Source organism: Ranitomeya imitator, chromosome 3 (assembly GCF_032444005.1).
Source record: "Ranitomeya imitator isolate aRanImi1 chromosome 3, aRanImi1.pri, whole genome shotgun sequence".
Classification (NCBI taxonomy): domain Eukaryota; kingdom Metazoa; phylum Chordata; class Amphibia; order Anura; family Dendrobatidae; genus Ranitomeya; species Ranitomeya imitator.
The window spans coordinates 301,454,443-301,475,507 of NC_091284.1; the positions used below are offsets into that span (position 1 = coordinate 301,454,443).

At 43.4% G+C, this 21,065-nt stretch overlaps 1 protein-coding gene and 1 long non-coding RNA gene across 4 annotated transcripts in view; one reads left to right on the top strand and one right to left on the bottom strand.

The window, feature by feature from the left end:
• BLTP3A (bridge-like lipid transfer protein family member 3A) overlaps positions 1-21,065 on the top strand; it is a 1,189,163-nt gene that overhangs the window by 229,401 nt on the left and 938,697 nt on the right. For all 3 annotated transcript variants that reach the window (XM_069756570.1, XM_069756572.1, XM_069756571.1), the window contains one exon: positions 7,063-7,231. In XM_069756570.1, coding sequence (XP_069612671.1) covers positions 7,063-7,231 — 169 coding nt within the window. The remainder of the gene's footprint in view (positions 1-7,062; positions 7,232-21,065) is intronic.
• On the bottom strand, positions 18,744-19,733 carry LOC138669807 (uncharacterized). Its single transcript, XR_011319237.1, has 3 exons — positions 19,494-19,733; positions 19,105-19,180; positions 18,744-18,810 (listed from the first exon to the last, which is right to left on the bottom strand). It is a non-coding gene; the product is annotated as an uncharacterized lncRNA (long non-coding RNA).

Genomic DNA, 21,065 nt, shown 5'->3' on the forward strand with positions numbered 1-21,065 from the left:
ATATCAGACCCCCATTTGTAAGATTTTGAGAAATTTTTGCTCTATTTAATCTGAAAAGGGTTCTGCACGTTTGATGAAACGTGCAAGAGGTTCACCAAGAAGATCCCAAGGTTCTTGGATTTGTAGGACAAGTAATACATTGCCTTAACGGTGAAGTGACCAACAAAAATTTTTCTTTCAAAAAGAAGCAAAATAGTTTATTAAAACTAATGCACGAGGGCTGAAATGTTTCAATTGTCAGAATTATGTGATGGTTTAAATCTGAATCTTTGTGCAGTTAAACTTTGTGCATAATTATTAGGCAAGTGAGTATTTTAACCATATCTTCAATTTTATTCATATTTGCCACCTTCATGCTGTAAATACTTGAATGCTTGATGTGTGATGAGGGAGTGTGAGACCTAAGGATACAACATCTTTTATCAAGGTGTGCTAAACTATTAGGCGGCAGTGTTTTCTAAAGGCAAAAATGGGACAAAAAAAAGAGTTAATCGATACTGAAAAGTAAAAAATTATTACAAGTCATACAGAGAGATGCTGCACTCTTGAATTTGCTAAGATATTGGAGCGTGATCACAGACCCATCAAAAAGTTGTGTTGTAAATAGTCATCAGGGTTGCAAAAAATGTGTTGAGAGAAAAGATGCACATTAACTGCCAAAGAGTTTGAGAAAAATCAAATGTGATGTGACCAGAAACCCATTATCCGCCAGTGCTGACAGATTCTAGATCTGCAACCTCCCTGGAGTGCCCAGATGTACAAGGTTTTCAGTGCTCAGAGACATGGCTAAGATAATGAAGGCTGAAGCCCGACCACCACTGAATAAGACACAGAAGTTGAAATGTCAAGACTTGGCTTAGAAATATCTTGAGAAATATTTTTCAAAAGTTTTATGGACTGGTGAGATCAGTGACTTTTAAGGGAGCAGATGGATGGACCTGGATCAGTAATGTGCATAGACTTAGGGCGCATACTCACTTGCGCATACTCACCGTGTCTCGCAGGTTAAAACCCTCTGGCGCTGGCACTTCGGAGCGGAGCATGCAGCTCCATGTGTTGCTATGCAGCCGCACGCTCCGCTCTGGAGTGCCGGCGCCAGAGCTTGGTTTTCACATGTGAGACACGGACGTTTATCTCGCAAATGTTAAGGAGCCCTTAGACTTCGGCTCAGACTCCATAATGGTGAAGATGCAGTACTACTATGGGCTGGTAACATTAGTGATGAGATAGTTGGATGATTTCAGGTTTAAGATGCAAGCAGTGGTATAGGAAAAAGTCTACATCTTTCAAAAAGTCTATAATTTTAGTGCAGGACAATACTCCTTTGCATATAATGAAATACTCCACTTCTTGGCTAGCCATTTCCTGGCCCACTTTTTTCATCTCAACGTTTTTGATAAGTGAAACAGCCGTCGTCCACACACCCTGTGAGCTCCCTACTACCTGTGTTTTATGGATGTTCCATAAATTTATACCGTTTTTACAAATTGTGAGTTCCTTAATTTGGATATGTTAATAAAGGCTTAGGTGACCCCCAACAAGATTCATTCGTAGAAGAAGTGTTGGTGATTAAAGTATATTACAAAAGCGATTGTTATGAAGCAGTAGGACATATGAAAGGGAGTAAAAAAAAAAGTAGTGGAAAACCCTTAAAAAGTGTAAGGTTTGGCTGTCTGTGCTTTATTTGACACTAGACAGAGTGAACACCCCTGGATATTTACATTTCTTAAAGCACTTGAATTAAACCAAGAATGAAGAAACTCTTTCCTTCTTCGAGTCTCAACTGGTTTCTTTCTGTACTCAAAGACTATTAAACAATTGAGTTCTTTGTTTATTAGGTTTTTGAACCTTAAAACTACCTTATATTTTTTATCACTGCCACCTGTAGCACTTTTTTTTGGAAGTGCATTTGAACAGCAAGGTGGATTGCTGTTAAGGGGAACTAGAGAAAAATAAAATCTATAAATCTTCAGCTTAGCAAGTGGAACGAGCTGAGTGTGACCTGAGTGTAAGGGTACCGTCACACAGTGGCATTTTGGTCGCTACGACGGCACGATCCGTGACGCTCCAGCATCGTAAACTGCTGTCACACTTTGCAATGTACGACGCTGGAGCGATAATTTCATGACGTATGTGCGATGTAGAAGCCGTTGGTTACGATGCGCACATCGTATACAATATCGTGCACACCTTTGATACACCATGCGATCATGCCGCCACAGCGGGACACTAGACGACGAAAGAAAGTTTCAAACGATCTGCTACGACGTACGATTCTCAGCGGGGTCCCTGATCGCAGGAGCGTGTCAGACACTGCTAGATCGTAACTATATCGCTGGAACGTCACGAATCGTGCCGTCGTAGCGATCAAAATGCCACTGTGTGACAGTACCCTAAGTGTGAACGGCGGTAAGTGTGACTTGTGATTCAGTGACTTTGGATTCAGGGAGTTTCCAAGGGAGGAATTGCTGTCTGTTTTTTATTAATACTTTGTATTTATTTTTTTATTTATTTTTTTTTTTTATTATTTAACTTTTCTGTGTGGTGCAATCCCCATTAGGAAATGTGCTCCACTATTGTTAATGCCATCCAGTGCACATCTTGCCACATGTATGCAATCCTTGAGCAGCCGATCGAGGGTGCATACTGCTGTGCGAGATGTGAGCACGTTGTGCATTTGGAAACCCAGATAGATGTGCAGCTGGCAACACTGAGATCCATAGACAATATGGAGAGGAGTCTTCTGCTCACAGAGCAGACGCTCAATGGGATAGATGAGGAGGGGGATGGTAGGATGGAGCTGCAGGACGATGGAGTAGCAAGCTGGGTGACAGTTAGGAAGCGGGGTAAAGGGAAGAGTGCCAGGGAGGCTAGTCCTGATCTGGAACACCCCAATAAGTTTGCTAAGTTCGCAGATGAGGGGGGTGCCAGTACAGGGGTAGCACTGCTGCAGCCAGGCATGTCCTCTGAAAGCCGGAGGAGTGACTGGAGCAGTAAGGAGGGAAATAGGAGAGCAGGGCAGGCCAGACAGGTGCTGGTAGTGGGGGACTCAATTATTAGGGGAACAGGTAGGGCAATCTGTCACAAAGACAGGGATCGTCGAACGGTGTGCTGCCTCGGACTGGACACTACACTCGGACTGGGTAGCGGTTAGCAGTGGGGTACCACAGGGGTCAGTATTGGGCCCTCTTCTTTTTAACATATTTATTAATGACCTTGTAGTGGGCATTCAGAGTAGAATTTCAATATTTGCAGATGACACTAAACTCTGCAGGGTAATCAATACAGGAGAGGAAAATTTAATTTTACAGGATGATTTATGTAAACTAGAAGCTTGGGCTGATAAATGGCAAATGAGCTTTAATGGGGATAAATGTAAGGTCATGCACTTGGGTAGAAGTAATAAGATGTATAATTATGTGCTTAATTCTAAAACTCTGGGCAAAACCGTCAATGAAAAAGACCTGGGTGTATGGGTGGATGACAAACTCATATTCAGTGGCCAGTGTCAGGCAGCTGCTACAAAGGCAAATAAAATAATTGGATGCATTAAATGAGGCATAGATGCTCATGAGGAGAACATAATTTTACCTCTATACAAGTCACTAGCTCGACCACACTTAGAATACTGTGCACAGTTCTGGTCTCCGATGTATAAGGCTATGTTCACACTTTGCGGTTTTTACCGCGGAACCGTGGCGATTTTGCAGCTGCGGGTCCGCTGCAGTTTCCATTGCGTTTACAGTAACATGTAAACCATATGGAAACCACAAACCGCTGTGCACATGCTGAGGGAAGTAAGCGGATAATGTGTGGGTGGTACCCGGGGTGGAGGAGAGGAGACTCTCCTCCAGGCCCTGGGAACCATATTTGTGTAAAAAAAAAAAGAATTAAAATGAAAAATAATGCTATACTCACCTCTCAGCGCTGCACGCGGCCGTCCGGTCTCAGGTTTGCTATGCGACCAGGACCTGCGGTGACGTCGCGGTCACATGACCGTGACGTCACGAAGGTCCTTCTCGCACAGCATCTCTCGAACCGGACCGCCGCCTGCAGCGCCGAGGAGATCGGGACGTCAGAGGGTGAGTATATCATTATTTTTAACATTACTATTGATGCTGCATATTGCTGCATATGCAGCATCAATAGTAGGAGTAATCCCGCAGCGGAACCCGCAACACAAACCGCGATAAATCTGCAGGGATAACCGCAGCGGGTTTGTCCTGCAGATTTATCAAATCCGCTGCGGGAAAACCCGCGGGACCCGACGCTGCGTGTGAACATAGCCTAAGAAACACATAGCTGAACTGGAGCGGGTGCAGAGAAGAGCGTCCAAGGTTATTAGAGGACTGGGGGGTCTGCAATACCAAGATAGGTTATTACACTTGGGGCTATTTAGTTTGGAAAAATGAAGACTAAGGGGTGATCTTATTTTAATGTATAAATATATGAGGGGACAGTACAAAGACCTTTCTGATGATCTTTTTAATCATAGACCTGAAACGTGGACAAGGGGGCATCCTCTAGGTTTGGAGGAAAAAAGGTTTAAGCATAATAACAGACGCGGATTCTTTACTGTAAGAGCAGTGAGACTATGGAACTCTCTGCCGTATGATGTTGTAATGAGTGATTCATTACTTAAATTTAAGAGGGGACTGGATACCTTTCTGGAAAAGTATAATGTTACAGGATATATACACTAGATTCCTTGATAGGGCGTTGATCCAGAGAATTAGTCTGATTGCCGTATGTGGAGTCGGGAAGGAATTTTTTTCCCCAAGGTGGAGCTTACTCTTTGCCACATGGGTTTTTTTTTGCCTTCCTCTGGATCAACATGTTAGGGCATGTTAGGTTAGGCTATGGGTTGAACTAGATGGACTTAAAGTCTTCCTTCAACCTTAATAACTATGTATGGTAACTATGTAACTATTTAGCGAGATTTGGGCCCTGTAGGTTCAGGAAACTTTTTTCAACATTTTGAATGATAAACTTGTCTTTAACCCCTTTCTGACCTCGGACGGGATAGTACGTCCGAGGTCAGATCCCCTGCTTTGATGCAGGGCTCCGCGGTGAGCCTGCATCAAAGCCGGGACATGTCAGCTGTTTTGAACAGCTGACATGTGCCCGTAATAGGCGCGAGCAGAATCGCGATCTGCCCGCGCCTATTAACTAGTTAAATGCCGCTGTCAAACGCAGACAGCGGCATTTAACTACTGCTTCCGGCCGGGCGGAAATGATGTCATCGCCGACCCCCGTCACATGATCGGGGGTCGGCGATGCTTCAGAATTGTAACCATAGAGGTCCTTGAGACCTCTATGGTTACTGATCGCCGGCAGCTGTGAGCGCCACCCTGTGGTCGGCGCTCACAGCACACCTGATTTTCAGCTACATAGCAGCAAACAGCAGATCGCTGCTATGTAGCAGAGGCGATCGTGCTGTGCCTGCTTCTAGCCTCCCATGGAGGCTATTGAAGCATGGCAAAAGTTAAAAAAAAGTAAAAAAAATTGTGAAAAAAATAAAAAAAAATATAAAAGTTTAAATCACTCCCCTTTCGCCCCAATCAAAATAAATCAATAAAAAAAAAAATCAAATCTACGCATATTTGGTATCGCCGCGCTCAGAATCGCCCGATCTATCAACTAAAAAAAAGCATTAACCTGATCGCTAAACAGCGTAGAGAGAAAAAAAATTCAAAACGCCAGAATTTCGTTTTTTTTGGTCGCCGCGACATTGCATTAAAATGCAATAACGGGCGATCAAAAGAACATATCTGCACCAAAATGCTATCATTAAAAACATCATTTCGGCACGCAAAAAATAAGCCCTCAACCGACCCCAGATCATGAAAAATGAAGACGCTACGGTTATCGGAAAATGGCACTTTTTTTTTTTTTTTTTTTTTTAGCAAAGTTTGGAATTTTTTTTCACCACTTAGTAATGTTAGGTGTCTATGAACTCGTACTGACCTGGAGAATCATAATGGCAGGTCAATTTTAGCATTTAGTGAACCTAGCAAAAAAGCCAATCAAAAAACAAGTGTGGGATAGCACTTTTTTTGCAATTTCACCGCACTTGGAATTTTTTTCCCGTTTTCTAGTACACGCATTCTAAAACCAATGATGTCGTTCAAAAGTACAACTCGTCCCGCAAAAAATAAGCCCTCACATGGCCAAATTGACGGAAAAATAAAAAAGTTATGGCTCTGGGAAGGAGGGGAGCGAAAAATGAACACGGAAAAACGAAAAATCCCAAGGTCATTAAGGGGTTAAGTGTAAGCATACATTTTGGCCCAAAGTTGTATTTTCTTTTCACAAATCCCAGGATATAATTCCTTCCTGCTGTGCTAATCCCAGAGAAAAGTTGATGTTCATAGAGCACTTCTCCAGTATGTTTAAGTGACTATATGCTGGAGAACTTACAAAAATGTATTTATTCAATATTTGGGACAAATAGAAAGGAAAAGCACAGCCAGGAGTACTGTGTCTCTTTTGGATTCATCTTTCCATTTGTGAGGCTTCTAAGCCCCTAATCAATTCATTCCAGAAAGTATTTTGCCTATTCGACTAGATCATTTTCTTTTTTTTGTACCAAAAGTGCTTGATCAGGATGGCAGTGCAGCACCCTCCCTGGAAAAGTGTACAAACCCTTACAGAACATTAGAGACTTGATGTTTTAGCTTCCATAATATACCGTATTTTGCAAGTATGAAACAAAATGCAAACTGCTATAGCTTAGCCTTGGTAACTTTTTTATTGGTAATTCTCAGGTGTGCTGTCATAGAGACATCTAAGAACAAGATGCCTTTAACTTACTGATAATCTGGCTTCCTTGAAATGTCCATGACATCACAGATACATTCCCTCACATTTTTTGTTTGTTCGATATTTAGGGACTTATTCAAGGGTTACCTTATGATATTTTGTTATAATTCACTGAAGGCGTGAGGGGGGGTGTTGTATGATGGTTGAGTCTTTATTTCTAATTGTCCAAGGCAATCTCAAATGTGGTATCTTGAAGACTTTCAGGATTACTGATTAGTCTAATACTTCTTTCTTCTTTAGGCCACATCTCCCACTGCTCCTCCGCACTGGTCAGTTTCCTCTCCCAATTCCAGCTCTTCTAGTCTAGGACAGTACTTTGAGAAATTCGATGTGAAAGAAACTTCTTACCATCTTCTCATCTCAAGGCTAGAAATACATGTGTGTGATGAAAGTCAAACAAGGACTACAGGTACATGTACATAACAGTGATTTGTAGTAATGAAACATTTATTGAAGTGGTGGAGCATTAGAAATTGCTACAAAATACAATAATCCAAAGGGAGAGCTTTTAAAACTGTATGTGCTTAGAGTATCAGTTTTTTTTATACATTTGATTGACAGCGACTTTTAAATGTTTACATCAGTGATTAGAGTTGGCACAATTCTCCATCAGTATCATTGTGGCGAATGGCGATGCCTAGTATATATATATTTTTTTAATATTAAAAATGTTTATATTGCTGCATTCCAAGAGCTACAACTTGTCAAGGTTTGTTATTTCTAGGATAGCTGTATGCAGGTTTTTTTTATTATAGCAGAGCTGAAATTTTTATTGGTATAATTTTGTGTAACATTAACTTTTCTAAAATCTAAATGTGTTCACTTGCAGGGGTTGTGCATAATTCCTGATATACAAGTATTTTCCCTCTTAAGAACTGGATTATTTTTTATATTTACATTTTTTTTAATCAAGAAACTTTTATTAAAACCAATGTCAAAAGTTACAGCAGGACAGATGGCAATAGACATAACATTATATAGCTCAGGTACATGGAGAGAAAACTAATAAACCAATGTTCATATATTTTGCAAACCAAATTCTACCCTGGTCCTCCTTCCCCTGATTAAACTCCCCCCTCCCCCCCGTATTTACGCTTTAATATACAGTGGGTACGGAAAGTCCCCCCCCCCCCCTTTAAATTTCTCACTCTTTGTTTCATTGCAGCCATTGGGTAAATTCAAAAAAGTTCATTTTTTTCCACATTAACCCCTTTCTGACATATGACGTACTATCCCGTCGAGGTGGAGTGGGCCCGTATGACTACTGACTGGATAGTACGTCATACGCCATCGGCCGCGCTCACGGGGGGAGCGCGGCCGGGTGTCAGCTATCGCAGTCACGAACCGCCCCCGGCACATTAACCCCCGGCACACCGCGATCAAACATGATCGCGGTGTGCCGGCGGTATAGGGAAGCATCGCGCAGGGAGGGGGCTCCCTGCGGGCTTCCCTGAGACCCCCGGAGAAACGCGATGTGATCGCGTTGCTCCGAGGGTCTCCTACCTCCTTCCTCGCTGCTGCAGGCCCATATCCAAAATGGCCACAGCATCCGGGTCCTGCAGGGAGGTGGCATCACTGCGCCTGCTCAGAGCAGGCGCCGGGAAGCCAGGAGAAGTGCACGTCAGATCGCTGAACTGACACAGTGCACAGCAAAATGTCAGATCAGCGATCTTACACTATAACATGATGCCCCCCCCCCCCCCCCCCCCGGGGCAATGTTATAGTGTAAAAAACAAATATTCACATGTGTAAAAAAAAATAAAAAATAAAAGTATATATTCTTCCTATAAATACATTTCTTTGTCTAATTAATAAAAAAAACAATAAAAGTACACATTTAGTATCGCCGCGTCCGTAACGACCCCTCCTATAAAACTATATCACTAATTAACCCATTCAGTGAACACCGTAAAAAAAAAAAAAAAAACGAGGCAAAAAACAACGCTTTATTCTCATACCGCCAAACAAAAAGTGGAATAACACGCGATCAAAAAGACTGATATAAATAACCATGGTACCACTGAAAACGTCATCTTGTCCTGCAAAAAACGAGCCGCCATACAGCATCATCAGCGAAAAAATGAAAGTTATAGTCCTCAGAATAAAACGATGCAAAAATAATTATTTTTTCGATTAAATAGTTTTTATCATATAAAAGCGCCAAAACATTAAAAACTGATGTAAATGAGGTATCGCTGTAATCGTACTGACCCGAAGAATAAAATTGCTTTATCAATTTTACCAAACGCGGAACGGTATAAAAGCCTCCCCCAAAAGAAATTCATGAATAGCTGGTTTTTGGTCATTCTGCCTCACCAATATCGGAATAAAAAGATCAAAAAATGTCACGTGCCCGAAAATGTTACCAATAAAAACGTCAACTCGTCCCGCAAAAAACAAGACCTCACATGACTCTGTGGACCCAAATATGGAAAAATTATAGCTCTCAAAATGTGGTAACGCAAAGAATATTTTTTTGCAATAGAAAGCGTCTTTCAGTGTGTGACTGCTGCCAATCATAAAAATCCGCTAAAAAAACCTGCTATAAATAGTAAATCAAACCCCCCCGTTCATCACCCCCTTAGTTAGGGAAAAATGTATTTATTTCCATTTTCCCACTAGGGTTAAGGCTGCAGTTGGGGTAGGGTTGGGGCTAGGGTTAGGGTTGGGGCTAAAGTTAGGGTTAGGGTTGGGGCTACATTTACGGTTGGGAATAGGGTTGGGATTAGGGGTGTGTCAGGTTTAGAGGTGTTGTTAGGGTTACCGTTGGGATTAGGGTTAGGGGTGTGTTAGGATTAGGGTTTCAGTTATAATTGGGGGGGTTTCCACTGTTTAGGCACATCAGAGGCTCTCCAAACGCAACATGGCGTCCGATCTCAATTCCAGCCAATTCTGCGTTGAAAATGTAAAACCGTGCTCCTTCCCTTCCGAGCTCTCCCGTGTGTCCAAACGGGTTTACCCCAACATATGGGGTATCAGCATACTCAGAACACATTGGAAAACAACTTTTGGGGTCCAATTTCTCCTGTTACCATTGGGAAAATACTAAAACTAGGGGCTAAAAAATAATTTTTGTGGGAAATTTTTTATTTTTTTTATTTTCACAGCTCTGCGTTATAAACTGTAGTGAAACACTTGGAGGTTCAAAGTTCTCACAACACATCTAGATAAGTTCCTTGGGAGGTCTAGTTTCCAATATGGGGTCACTTGTGGGGGGTTTCCACTGTTTAGGTACATTAGGGGCTCTGCATACGCAATGTGACGCCTGCAGACCAATCTATTTAAGTCTGCATCCCAAATGATGCTCCTTCCCTTCCGAGCTCTCCCATGCGCTCAAACAGTGGTTTACCCCCACATATGGGGTATCAGCGTACTCAGGACAAATTATACAACAACTTTTGGGGTCCAATTTCTTCTCTTACCCTTGGGAAAATAAAAAATTGGGGGCGAAAACATAATTTTCTCCTGTTACCCTTGGTAAAGTAAAACAAATTGGAGCTGATATAAATTTCTTGTGAAAAAAAGTTAAATGTTCATTTTTATTTAAACATTCCAAAAATTCCTGTGAAACACCTGAAGGGTTAATAAACTTCTTGAATGTGGTTTTGGGCACCTTGAAGGGTGCAGTTTTTAGAATGGTGTCACACTTGGGTATTTTCTATCATATAGACCCCTAAAAATTACTTCAAATGAGATGTGGTCCCTATAAAAAAATGTTGTTGTAAAAATGAGAAATTGCTGGTCAACTTTTAACCCTTATGACTCCCTAACAAAAAAAAATTTTGGTTCCAAAATTGTGCTGATGTAAAGTAGACATGTGGGAAATGTTACTTATTAAGTATTTTTTGTGACATATCTCTGTGATTTAATTGCATAAAAATTCAAAGTTGGAAAAATGCAAAATTTTCATAATTTTCGCCAAATTTCCATTTTTTTCACAAATAAACGCAGGTGAGATCAAAGAAATGTTACCACTAGCATGAAGTACAATATGTCACAAGAAAACAATGTCAGAATCACCAGGATCCGTTGAAGCGTTCAAGAGTTATAACCTCATAAAGAGACAGTGGTCAGAATTGTAAAAATTGGCCCGGTCATTAACGTGCAAACCACCCTCGGGGGTGAAGGGGTTAATGTACACTCTGCACCCCATCTTGACTGAAAAAAAGACAAATGTAATTTTTGCAAATTTAATAAAAAAGAAAAACTGAAATATCACATGGTCATAAGTATTCAGACCCTTTGCTCATACACGCATATTTAAGTCACATACTGTCCATTTCCTTGTGATCCTTCTTGAGATGGTTCTACTCCTTCATTGGAGTCTAGCTGTGTTTAATTAAACTGATAGGTGTATGCCTTTTCAAATCAAGTCCTGTCTATATAAGATCTCACAGCTCACAGTGCATGTCAGACCAAATGAGAATCATGAGGTCAAAGGAACTGGCCATGGAGCTTAGAGACAGAATTGTGGCAAGGCACAGATCTGGCCAAGGTTACAACAGAATTTCTGCAGTACTCAAGGTTCCTATGGGCACAGTGGCTCCATAATTCTTAAATGGAAGGAGTTTTGGATCACTAGAAGTCTTCCAAGAGCTGGCCATCCAGCCAAACTGACCAATCGTGGGAGAGGAGCCTTGGTGAGAGAGGTAAAGAAGAACCCCAAGATCACTGTGGCTGACATCCAGAGATGCAGTAGGGAGATGGGAGAAAGTTCCACAACTTTTTGGTAATAATTCTAAGTGGTATGTGTGGAGAAAACCAGGCATTGCTCATCACCTGCCCAATAGAATCCCAACAGTGAAACATGGTGGTGGCAGCATCATGCTATGGGGGTGTTTTTCAGCTGCAGGGACAGGACGACTGGTTGTCATAAAAGGAAACATGAATGTATCCAAGTACAGAGATATCCTGGATGAAAACCTCTTCCAGAGTGCTCTGGACCTCAGACTTGGCCAAAGGTTTACCTTTAAACAATACAATGACACTAAGCACACAGCTAAAATAACAAAGGAGTGGCTTCAGAACAACTCTGTGACCATTCTTGACTGGCCCAGCCAGAGCCCTGAGCTAAACCCAATTGAGCATCTCTGGAGAGACCTGAAAATGGCTATCCACCAATGTTTACCATCCAACCTGACGGCACTGGATAGGATCTGCATGGAAGAATGGCAGAGGATCCCCAAATCCAGTTGTGAAAAATGTGTTCCTTTCCCAAGACGACTTATGGCTGTACGAGCTCAAAAGGGTGTTTCTACTCAAAACTGAGCAAAAAGTCTGAGTACTTATGACCATGTGATATTTCAGTTTTTCTTTAATGCACTTGCAAAAATTACTACATTTCTGGGTTTTTTCAGTTAACATGGGGTACAAAGTGTACATTAATGAGAAAAAAAATGAACTTTTTGAATTTACCAAATGGCTGCAATGAAACAAAGATTGAAAAATTTAAAGGGGTATGAATACATGTACTTTCCATACCCACTGTATATTTCTAATGCTTCAAAGAGGCATAACTTTTCTATCATTTTGTCGTCATAGTATATAGGCTTGTTTTTGCATGGTGAGTGTTACGGCTGTGACCGTAAACGCGGTTGAGCTGATGCCCCCACGTTGCCAAACCATGACGATGTGGTCGAGCGTCCCAAATGGGAACGCGATGTGGACCCACTGGACCACATAGAGTAACCTGGACCTACCTAGACTAGGGAAGGGCAGCGAGCAGGGTCTGTGGCAGCTGAACATGTGAGCAAGATAGCAATATACAGAACTAGATTACACCGCACAACTTCAGGTATGAAGAAACAAAGTTTACTTAAATGAAAACATAGTGCATAACAAAACATAATGATGTCAGGATCCCGATTCCACACAACAGTGTAGGGTACACATCACAGGATAACAGACGAAGGCCTCTCTCTCAGGCCTCAGGTGCAGCACAGGCTCAGCAGGAGAACATCAGACACTGATCTTGAACAGATGTCAGACGATGGCAGGGGTCATCACGGGTTGATGCAGTCCAGGGTCATCTGGCACAGGCTTACTAGGACGGCCTCTCTCAGGCCTCAGGCGTAGCACAGGCTCAGCAGGAGAACATCAGACACTGACCCAGGACAGACGTCATCACAGGGTGGACCCCGGGGAACCGGTGGAACATTGGGTCACAGGCAGGACATCAGACACAGGCTGGACATCTGGACATCGGACACAGACTGGGCATCAGGACACGGACTGGACATCAAGACACAAATTGGACATCAGGATAGACACTGGCATGGCAGCCTAGGTCATCGGCTGGAACACTGGCGTGGCAGCCCAGGACATCAGACATCGGACACAGGAAGGACATCAGAACATAGGCAGGGCATCAAGACATCAGGAATACGGATAGACATCTGGGACACTGGCGTGGCAGCCCAGGTCATCAGGACATCGGACACAGGAAGGACATCAAGAATAATGGATAGACATCTGGGACACTGGCGACTCAGACTCTGATGGCACAGGATCAGGTAGCAGTAGTTATTAGGTTCCTAGCTACGGCCGTCAGGCTCCGGGCATCTGACCTAGGAAGGATCTCCAGCGTGATGGTGCAAGCACTGCCGGACTGGACCTGGGCCAGACGGGGTTAGCACGCATAACAGACTGAGCACAGCATAGTAAGGGCTCAGCATAAACACCAGATTCCATCTTTAAAAGATGAGCCCCGGAAGTTCAGTCACTTGATACGGGGTATCAGACACAAAATGACTTCAGGAACATAACAGAGGACACAGTTCAGACAGAGTCAGGAGCTGGATATGCAGCCTCCAGGATAGGCGAGTCTGGGTACTCTGCCCCCAGGTTAGGCGGAAAAACAAAACACAAACGGATCTGGATATGCAGCCTACAGGATAGGAGGGTCTGGGTACTCTGCCCCGAGATTAGGCAGAAAAACAAAACACAAACAGATCTGGATATGCCGGTTCCAGGATAGGTGGATCTGGGTACTCCACCCCCAGAACAGGTTTAAGACAGGTATCAGCTCTCCCAGAACATACTGCAGACAGAACGGGAGCTGGATACCTAACTCACAAGGCAAGACACAGAAACACAATGCAATGCTCTGGCAACTCCCAGCAGGAAAGGAGCTGCCCCTCAGCAATAGGCTGAGGAAGCAACACAGGTGCACACTCAAACACTAATAAAAGCAGGAGGTTAGGTGTGGCCGCGCGCACCCTAAGCACAAACAGAAACCATTACAGCACAGACCGCACGGGAACCGTGCCTTAGGGCACCTGGCAGTGACTGCTAGCCTGAACACACGTGGAAAGTCATGCACCAGCTGCAGAGGACCTTTCAAGCCGCAGATCGCTTCCAGAGCTGCAACTAGGGACCGCACATGCGAGTGATCATGCAGCAGAGCAAAGACATCACAGCACATGTACAGCACAGCTATGCAGCAGCACAGGGAACTGAGCCGCATCCATACAGGTAACAGACTACAGTATCTCTGCAAGTTAGGGGGAGAGGAGCAATGGTTAAAGCAGAGACATGCAAAAGTAACGCCGAAGAAACAAGGTATAAACCCAGCGGCGTTACAGTGAGTTGTAGTTTTGAAAGACAAATTCATTTTCCCCTACAATGTTCTGAAAAACAAAAAAGTCGAAATTCCAAATTAAAGGCAATAATAACGGGAAAAAATCCAAATGAAATAATAAAAAAATGCAATTCTGCCAGTTGCTTATGGAATTTGTTTTTAAATCATTGATTCTGTGTTAAAAAAGTACCCAGAAACATGATGCTCCAAGTAAGTACTATTACGGCGATATTAAACTTACATAGGTAGGTACATAGTGGTGAGAAAAAAATGTTTTGTAAACATTTTTTTTTACCATTTTCTGAGAATTGTAACATTTATATTTTTGCATTAGTTAAGTTGTGTGAGGGCTTGTTTTTTCTGTGGCAAACTGATGGCTTTATTGATACTAAAATCCTAAAAGGCTAGCCTATAAAGATAATAGGGGACTTAAAAAAATACGAAAAAACTTACAAAGAGAGAGTAGTACTAAGCCCAAAGAGTAAAATGTATATTTATTGCTAAAATTAGTTAAAAACATACACATACATAAACATAAAAAGTGGAGATAGTAAAGAGAGATAACTGCTTGCATAACAAATACTCAGGTAATGGTATGTTTAAATGTTAAAGCTGAAAATATGGTATACAACAGCATTCTATTAATCAAATGTTAATTAGCCTATTCATTCAGGATGTTCGTGCTGTCAAACATAGACATTTGTATGGATCAGTCGCCAATAACTAGAGCAACAACGGGGGTGTGGGAACCACATATATATGACCAAGACGATCCAATATATAAAAGAATACTTTATTACTTATATATGACAGAAAAAATGGGGTTCATGGGGAACATGTGCAAAAAACAGGCAAAAGTGCAACTGTGCGAGAGAGACGTTTTGACCAGGACAAACTACAACTAGTATACGTATATATCATGTATAACAAATTGTTTTAAATACAAAAATCGGCATAATACTGATGGATATCACATTATGACATTAGATAGCCTACCTATGTAGAATAGATTGTGATAATACACAACTCAAAAATAAGTGCAAGGAAATTGCGGTTATTACCACCCCGTGCTTAAAGTTAAGCTACATAAGAGGGACTTTACCCAACATATAAAACGCTTAAACCAATATCCTGGTCATGTGACCTCCACTACTCGTATCTGCTATAGGGGTATGCCCCAGTAGTCACATTACTACAAGTGTGTCACTAACAGTTAACCCTAGCTATCGAAGGGGCAAATTGTGGAAGTATTACCTCAAAAGCTGATGGTACTAGAAGTAGAAGTCCATGTCTGCACGTCTACCCCGACGCTCATTTCGGAGACTTGCTCCTTCGTTAGGGAGCGTGTAAGTGAATAAAATCCCAGGTTTCAATTGCCGCTGGACCGGATGTAGCGATGACGCGTACCGGAAGTGACGCGTCTGCAGTCATGACTACCCACAACACCAAGCAGCGTCGACGTCATGCGGTGGCGTCACCAGGGGGACCACATAGAGACGCCAAAGGCTGCACAGCGTGTCGGGGCCAGGCACACATGAGCGCATGGTCGCATCATCGCTAGCTCCACTACCCGTGAATATTATGATAGCCGCTGCCAGATAGAGAAAATTTGCAGCGAGAAAGAGAGTAAACATTTAACAGTGGTTAAAGGGTAATTTAGAAAGTTAACTCAACAGAACTGGCTTCACTATATGTAACGGAGATGATCTAAATCTAATCTAAATCAAAATAGCGTAATTCAGGGGTGGATTAAGGGTAGCCAGGGCCCCGGGCTGTTCAGACACTGTGGGCCCCCTCAGTCATGTGACGGGGGTCATGATATACCCGAACCAGATTATTCCAGAAAAATGGCTGGGCCCTACTCTACTGTAACCTATTAAATATTGGTTAAAATCTGCAATACAATTTAGGTATATTTTGACCAATAATATCACATACAAGGAACAAATACCACGGCACCATGACCAGACCACAAATTGCAATCAAAGTGATCGAATAATATCACATACAAGGAGCAAATACCACCGCACCATGTCAAGACCACATATTACCATCACTTGGTGACCAAATAGCACATGCAAGGGACAAATACCACAACACCATTTCCAGACCACATATTACCACCACATAGTGACTGAATACTACAATACTGATCAGTAATAAAAAAAAACAACACAATACTATCACCATAAGTGCCAGTATTCACAGGAGATCTGTACTTAGTATGCAGTGTCTGTGTAGAGGTAATACAGAGATCACTGGTGGTATTATACACAGGAGCTCTGTATATAATGTATAGGTAATACAGTGATCACTGGTGACATTGTACACAGGACCTCTGTATATAGTATACAGTGTATAGTGTATAGTGTCATTGTATAGGTAACACTGACTCACCAGTGACGTCTCTAGGTGAAGTCCTTCATCTTTCATCCAGCACAGACCGCCATCATTTCTTCCAGCCAGGACTCGTTTCTGCAGGAAATAACACAGTTATCACAAGCTCCGCTTGCAAAACACATTACTTAATTTTTCACAACTTCTACATTACACCACATGAAGAAAAAAAAGGCGATATAGTATCACTCTGCACAGTAACAGGACCGCCCCCCCCCCCCCCATTTAAAACAGTATACTCAAAAAATAAAATAAATACATCACTGCAGTAATAATATCCCTTAATTAGACCCTATGGTAATAATATTCCCCACCCTGGCACCGTTTATCTCATTCCTGGCTCCAGCCATATGTTCTCGCATCCTGCCCTCATGAGTATCCATTCTACCCCATATGATCTCCACATCCTGCCCCATCTGTCTCCATCCTGCCCCATGATACAATCCTGCCCCATGTCTTTCATTCTGCCCCGTGTCTCCAATCATGCCCCGTGTCTACATTCTGCCCATGCCTCCAGTCCTGCCCCCAGTGTGTCCAGCAATCTGCCCCAGTGTGTCCAGCATATTACCCCCAGTGTGTCCAGCAATCTGCCCCAGTGTGTCCAGCAAATTGCCCCCAGTGTGTCCAGCAATCTGCCCCAGTATGTCCAGCATTGCCCCCAGTGTGCCCAGCAATCTGCCCCAGTATGTCCAATTGCCCAGCATTGCCCCCAGTGTGTCCAGCAATCTGCCCCAGTGTCCAGCATTGCCCCAGTGTGTCCAGCAATCTGCCCCAGTGTCTCCAGCAATCTGCCCCAGTGTCTCCAGCATTGCCCCAGTGTCTCCAGCATTGCCCCAGTGTCTCCAGCATTGCCCCCAGTGTATCCAGCATGTTACCCCCAGTGTGTCCAGCAATCTGCCCCAGTATGTCCAGCATTGCCCCAGTGTCTCCAGCATTGCCCCAGTGGCTCCAGCATTGCCCCAGTGTCTACAGCAATCTGCCCCAGTGTCTACAGCATTGCCCCAGTGTCTACAGCAATCTGCCCCAGTGTCTCCAGCATTGCCCCAGTGTCTCCAACAATCTGCCCCAGTATGTCCAGCATTGCCCCAGTGTCTCCAGCATTGCCCCCAGTTTGTCCAGCAATCTGCCCCAGTGTCTCCAGCATTGCCCCAGTGTCTCCAGCAATTTGCCCCAGTGTCTACAGCAATCTGCCCCAGTGTCTACAGCATTGCCCCAGTGTCTCCAGCAATCTGCCCCAGTGTCTCCAGCAATCTGCCCCAGTGTCTCCAGAAATCTGCCCCAGTATGTCCAGCATTGCCCCAGTGTCTCCAGCATTGCCCCCAGTGTGTCCAGCAATCTGCCCCTGTGCCTCCAGCATTGCCCCAGTGTCTCCAGCATTGCCCCAGTGTCTCCAGCATTGCCCCAGTGTCTCCAGCATTGCCCCAGTGTCTCCAGCAATCTGCCCCAGTGTCTACAGCATTGCCCCAGTGTCTCCAGCAATCTGCCCCAGTGTCTCCAGCATTGCCCCAGTGTCTCCAGCATTGCCCCAGTGTCTCCAGCATTGCCCCAGTGTCTCCAGCAATCTGCCCCAGTGTCTCCAGCAATCTGCCCCAGTGTCTCCAGCAATCTGCCCCAGTGTCTACAGCATTGCCCCAGTGTCTACAGCATTGCCCCCAGTATGTCCACCGTAACGGTTATCAAAAAACAAAACAAAACAAAAAACCCGAGTCTCCTCACCTGACCTGTGCGCTCCAGCGGCGAGCTCCCTCCAGCAGCGCACACTCGCCGGCGACTGACAATGACGTCGGATGCCGGCGACGTGTGTACTGCGCCTGCGGCCGACATCAGCTGCCAGCCTCCAATTGGCTATCATTCAAAAAAGATTACCGCACACTCAAGACTGGTAAGATGCAAAAGGTGTATGCCAATTTTATTGAAGAAAACAAAAAAGAAGTGGTTGCCACATTCATATTCATTTGAAATAGACAAAAAACCCGACGTTTCGACCCTCCCGGGCCTTACTCATGGGGTTACTGAAAAGCAAAGAAACTGTATAAGACAATGTTTTACATAGGGCAACATTATAGAAAGAAAAAAAGGGGGGGGGGGGGGGGAGAAAATTACAAGAGGAGAACAAAACAAGGAAACAAAACATTACATGCCATAATAAAACACCAATAAGAGAACGAGAAGAACTATTATGTACAAAGCAACCTAGAAGGCGAGGTAGTATGGTCAGGAACAACAAAAGGTTCTAGTAACAGGGTACAATAATAAACAAGGTATAATAATAGAGAAGCATGGTAATGAACTGTACAGTGTATTACCTCAAGTCCTTTGACATAGATGCATAATAGTGGCAGTGGTAGGGGGTGTACGACCGATCCCTTGTTAAGGCACAACCTGTCATAGTGGCAAGATGACATAATAATTAAATAGGAATGAAGAGTAGGAAATGTCGATAGAGCCTAACGGAGGAGGGTGGGATCCAGACACGTGTATCCAGTGTGGCATATATTAGAGAGTAGTGTCAGGTTATAGAGATAGGAGAGGAATAATAATGCTATGGGGGCCCAAAAGGGCAGATAGGAGATAATGGAGTTAGTCCAGCCATAGAACTGATAGGTGTAGGGTACTGGGATAAAGTACCATAAAGGGGAACCACAAGAGCATTTGAAACTAGCAACACACGGGACAGAGTAAACATATGCTGTACCTTATAATAAAGCCAGTCCGGGCAGAAGTGTCCCGGGAGCACAGAATCTGGGTGGTGAGGGCCGTTAGACACCTAGTGGGTCTGTAAAAATAGGTACAGGTACGAGGGGTCAGAGGATGATATCAGGAAAAAAGTGGCCGTAAATGGCCAGAGAAGAGGCGGCATATGTATACCTGAAAAGGGTCCCTGGGAGGATTAGCGGCGCATCCCGCGCCTTGCTGTGATGTCCTGGGGGGAGACCTGGAAAGTGAGAGTGGCTGGGGCTGCCGCCCTCAAATAGCGCCGGACAGGAAGTACCGGACTGGAAGTGACATCAGAGCCACGCCTCCGCACTGAGCTCTGTGTGAGAGTATGGGCAAGAAGTTGCCCTTGAGTGGGAGTGGCTAAGCGCTTCTGAGTGTGTAAGGGGAAGGGGGTGGATATGAGAGCATTGTCCTGGTAATGGATGCTAGCAATGTAATTAACCTGTAATGAATTGCAGGGCTCGCTGTAGGAAGATGGAAGTTGGTAAAGGGAGGGGGGCAAAAAAGACTAGTTATATGTTGCGGCAGAAAACAAATAGTAGCTGAGATGGATATGAGGGGATAAAAAATAAATAAGCAAGGAGGAAAAAAGAAAAAAAAAAAATCCTGAAAAAAACATGAAAACATGGGTGAAGATAGCAAGGTAAAAATAAAAACCAATAAAAAATAACAACAATTGGGGCAAAGATGAATGAAAATAAATACCAAATAATGGAAAAAGGAAAATAAGTAAATGAGCCAAAATAGAAGAATAAAAATTGAAATGAAAAGGAAAAAATAAGAATGAATATAAAAATAAATAAATAAATAATAAATTAAAAATAATAAAGGATAAATAGGAAAAATGCTCAAAAAAAGAAAAAAGAAAATATAAATGAAGATCAAAAATTGATGAAAATCAAAAATCTAGAACTATGCGCTAGATAACTCACCTACTGGATGGTGGACTCAACGTGTCTGGAAGGTAAAGAATTAGTAACCAATCAATTTCTCTGTTGAGGCCTTTGGGACTTAGGGTCTCCAGTTTGTGGATCCAATAAGTCTCTCTCATTTTGAGCTGTCTAATGTGGTTACCACCTCTCCTGGGTCTAGGGACCTGCTCGATGACTTGGTATTTAAGCTGCGCCACCGTGTGTCGGCATTTGATAAAATGATCAGGGATCGGTAACCAAGTTTTGCTGCAGCGAATGGTCGATTTGTGGCTTGCTATACGATCTTTTATGTGCTGGGTGGTCTCTCCTACGTACATGAGTCCACATGGGCACTTTATAACGTAAACAACAAAGTTAGAGTTGCACGTATAGTAGCCACGGATCGGGAAGGTCTTACCTGTCCTGGGGTGTGTTATGCTGTCCGACTTGATGACATTAGAACAGGAGGCGCAGTTGAGACAAGGAAATGTCCCTAAACGATGTGGAGCTAGTACAGTCTGGTTAGTTGTAGGGCGTAGGCTGCCTACGTCTGCCCGAACCAGTTTATCCTTAATATTGGGGGCTCTCCTATTACACATAAGAGGTGGTGAGAAAAAGCTGGTGATGTTGGGGTAGGC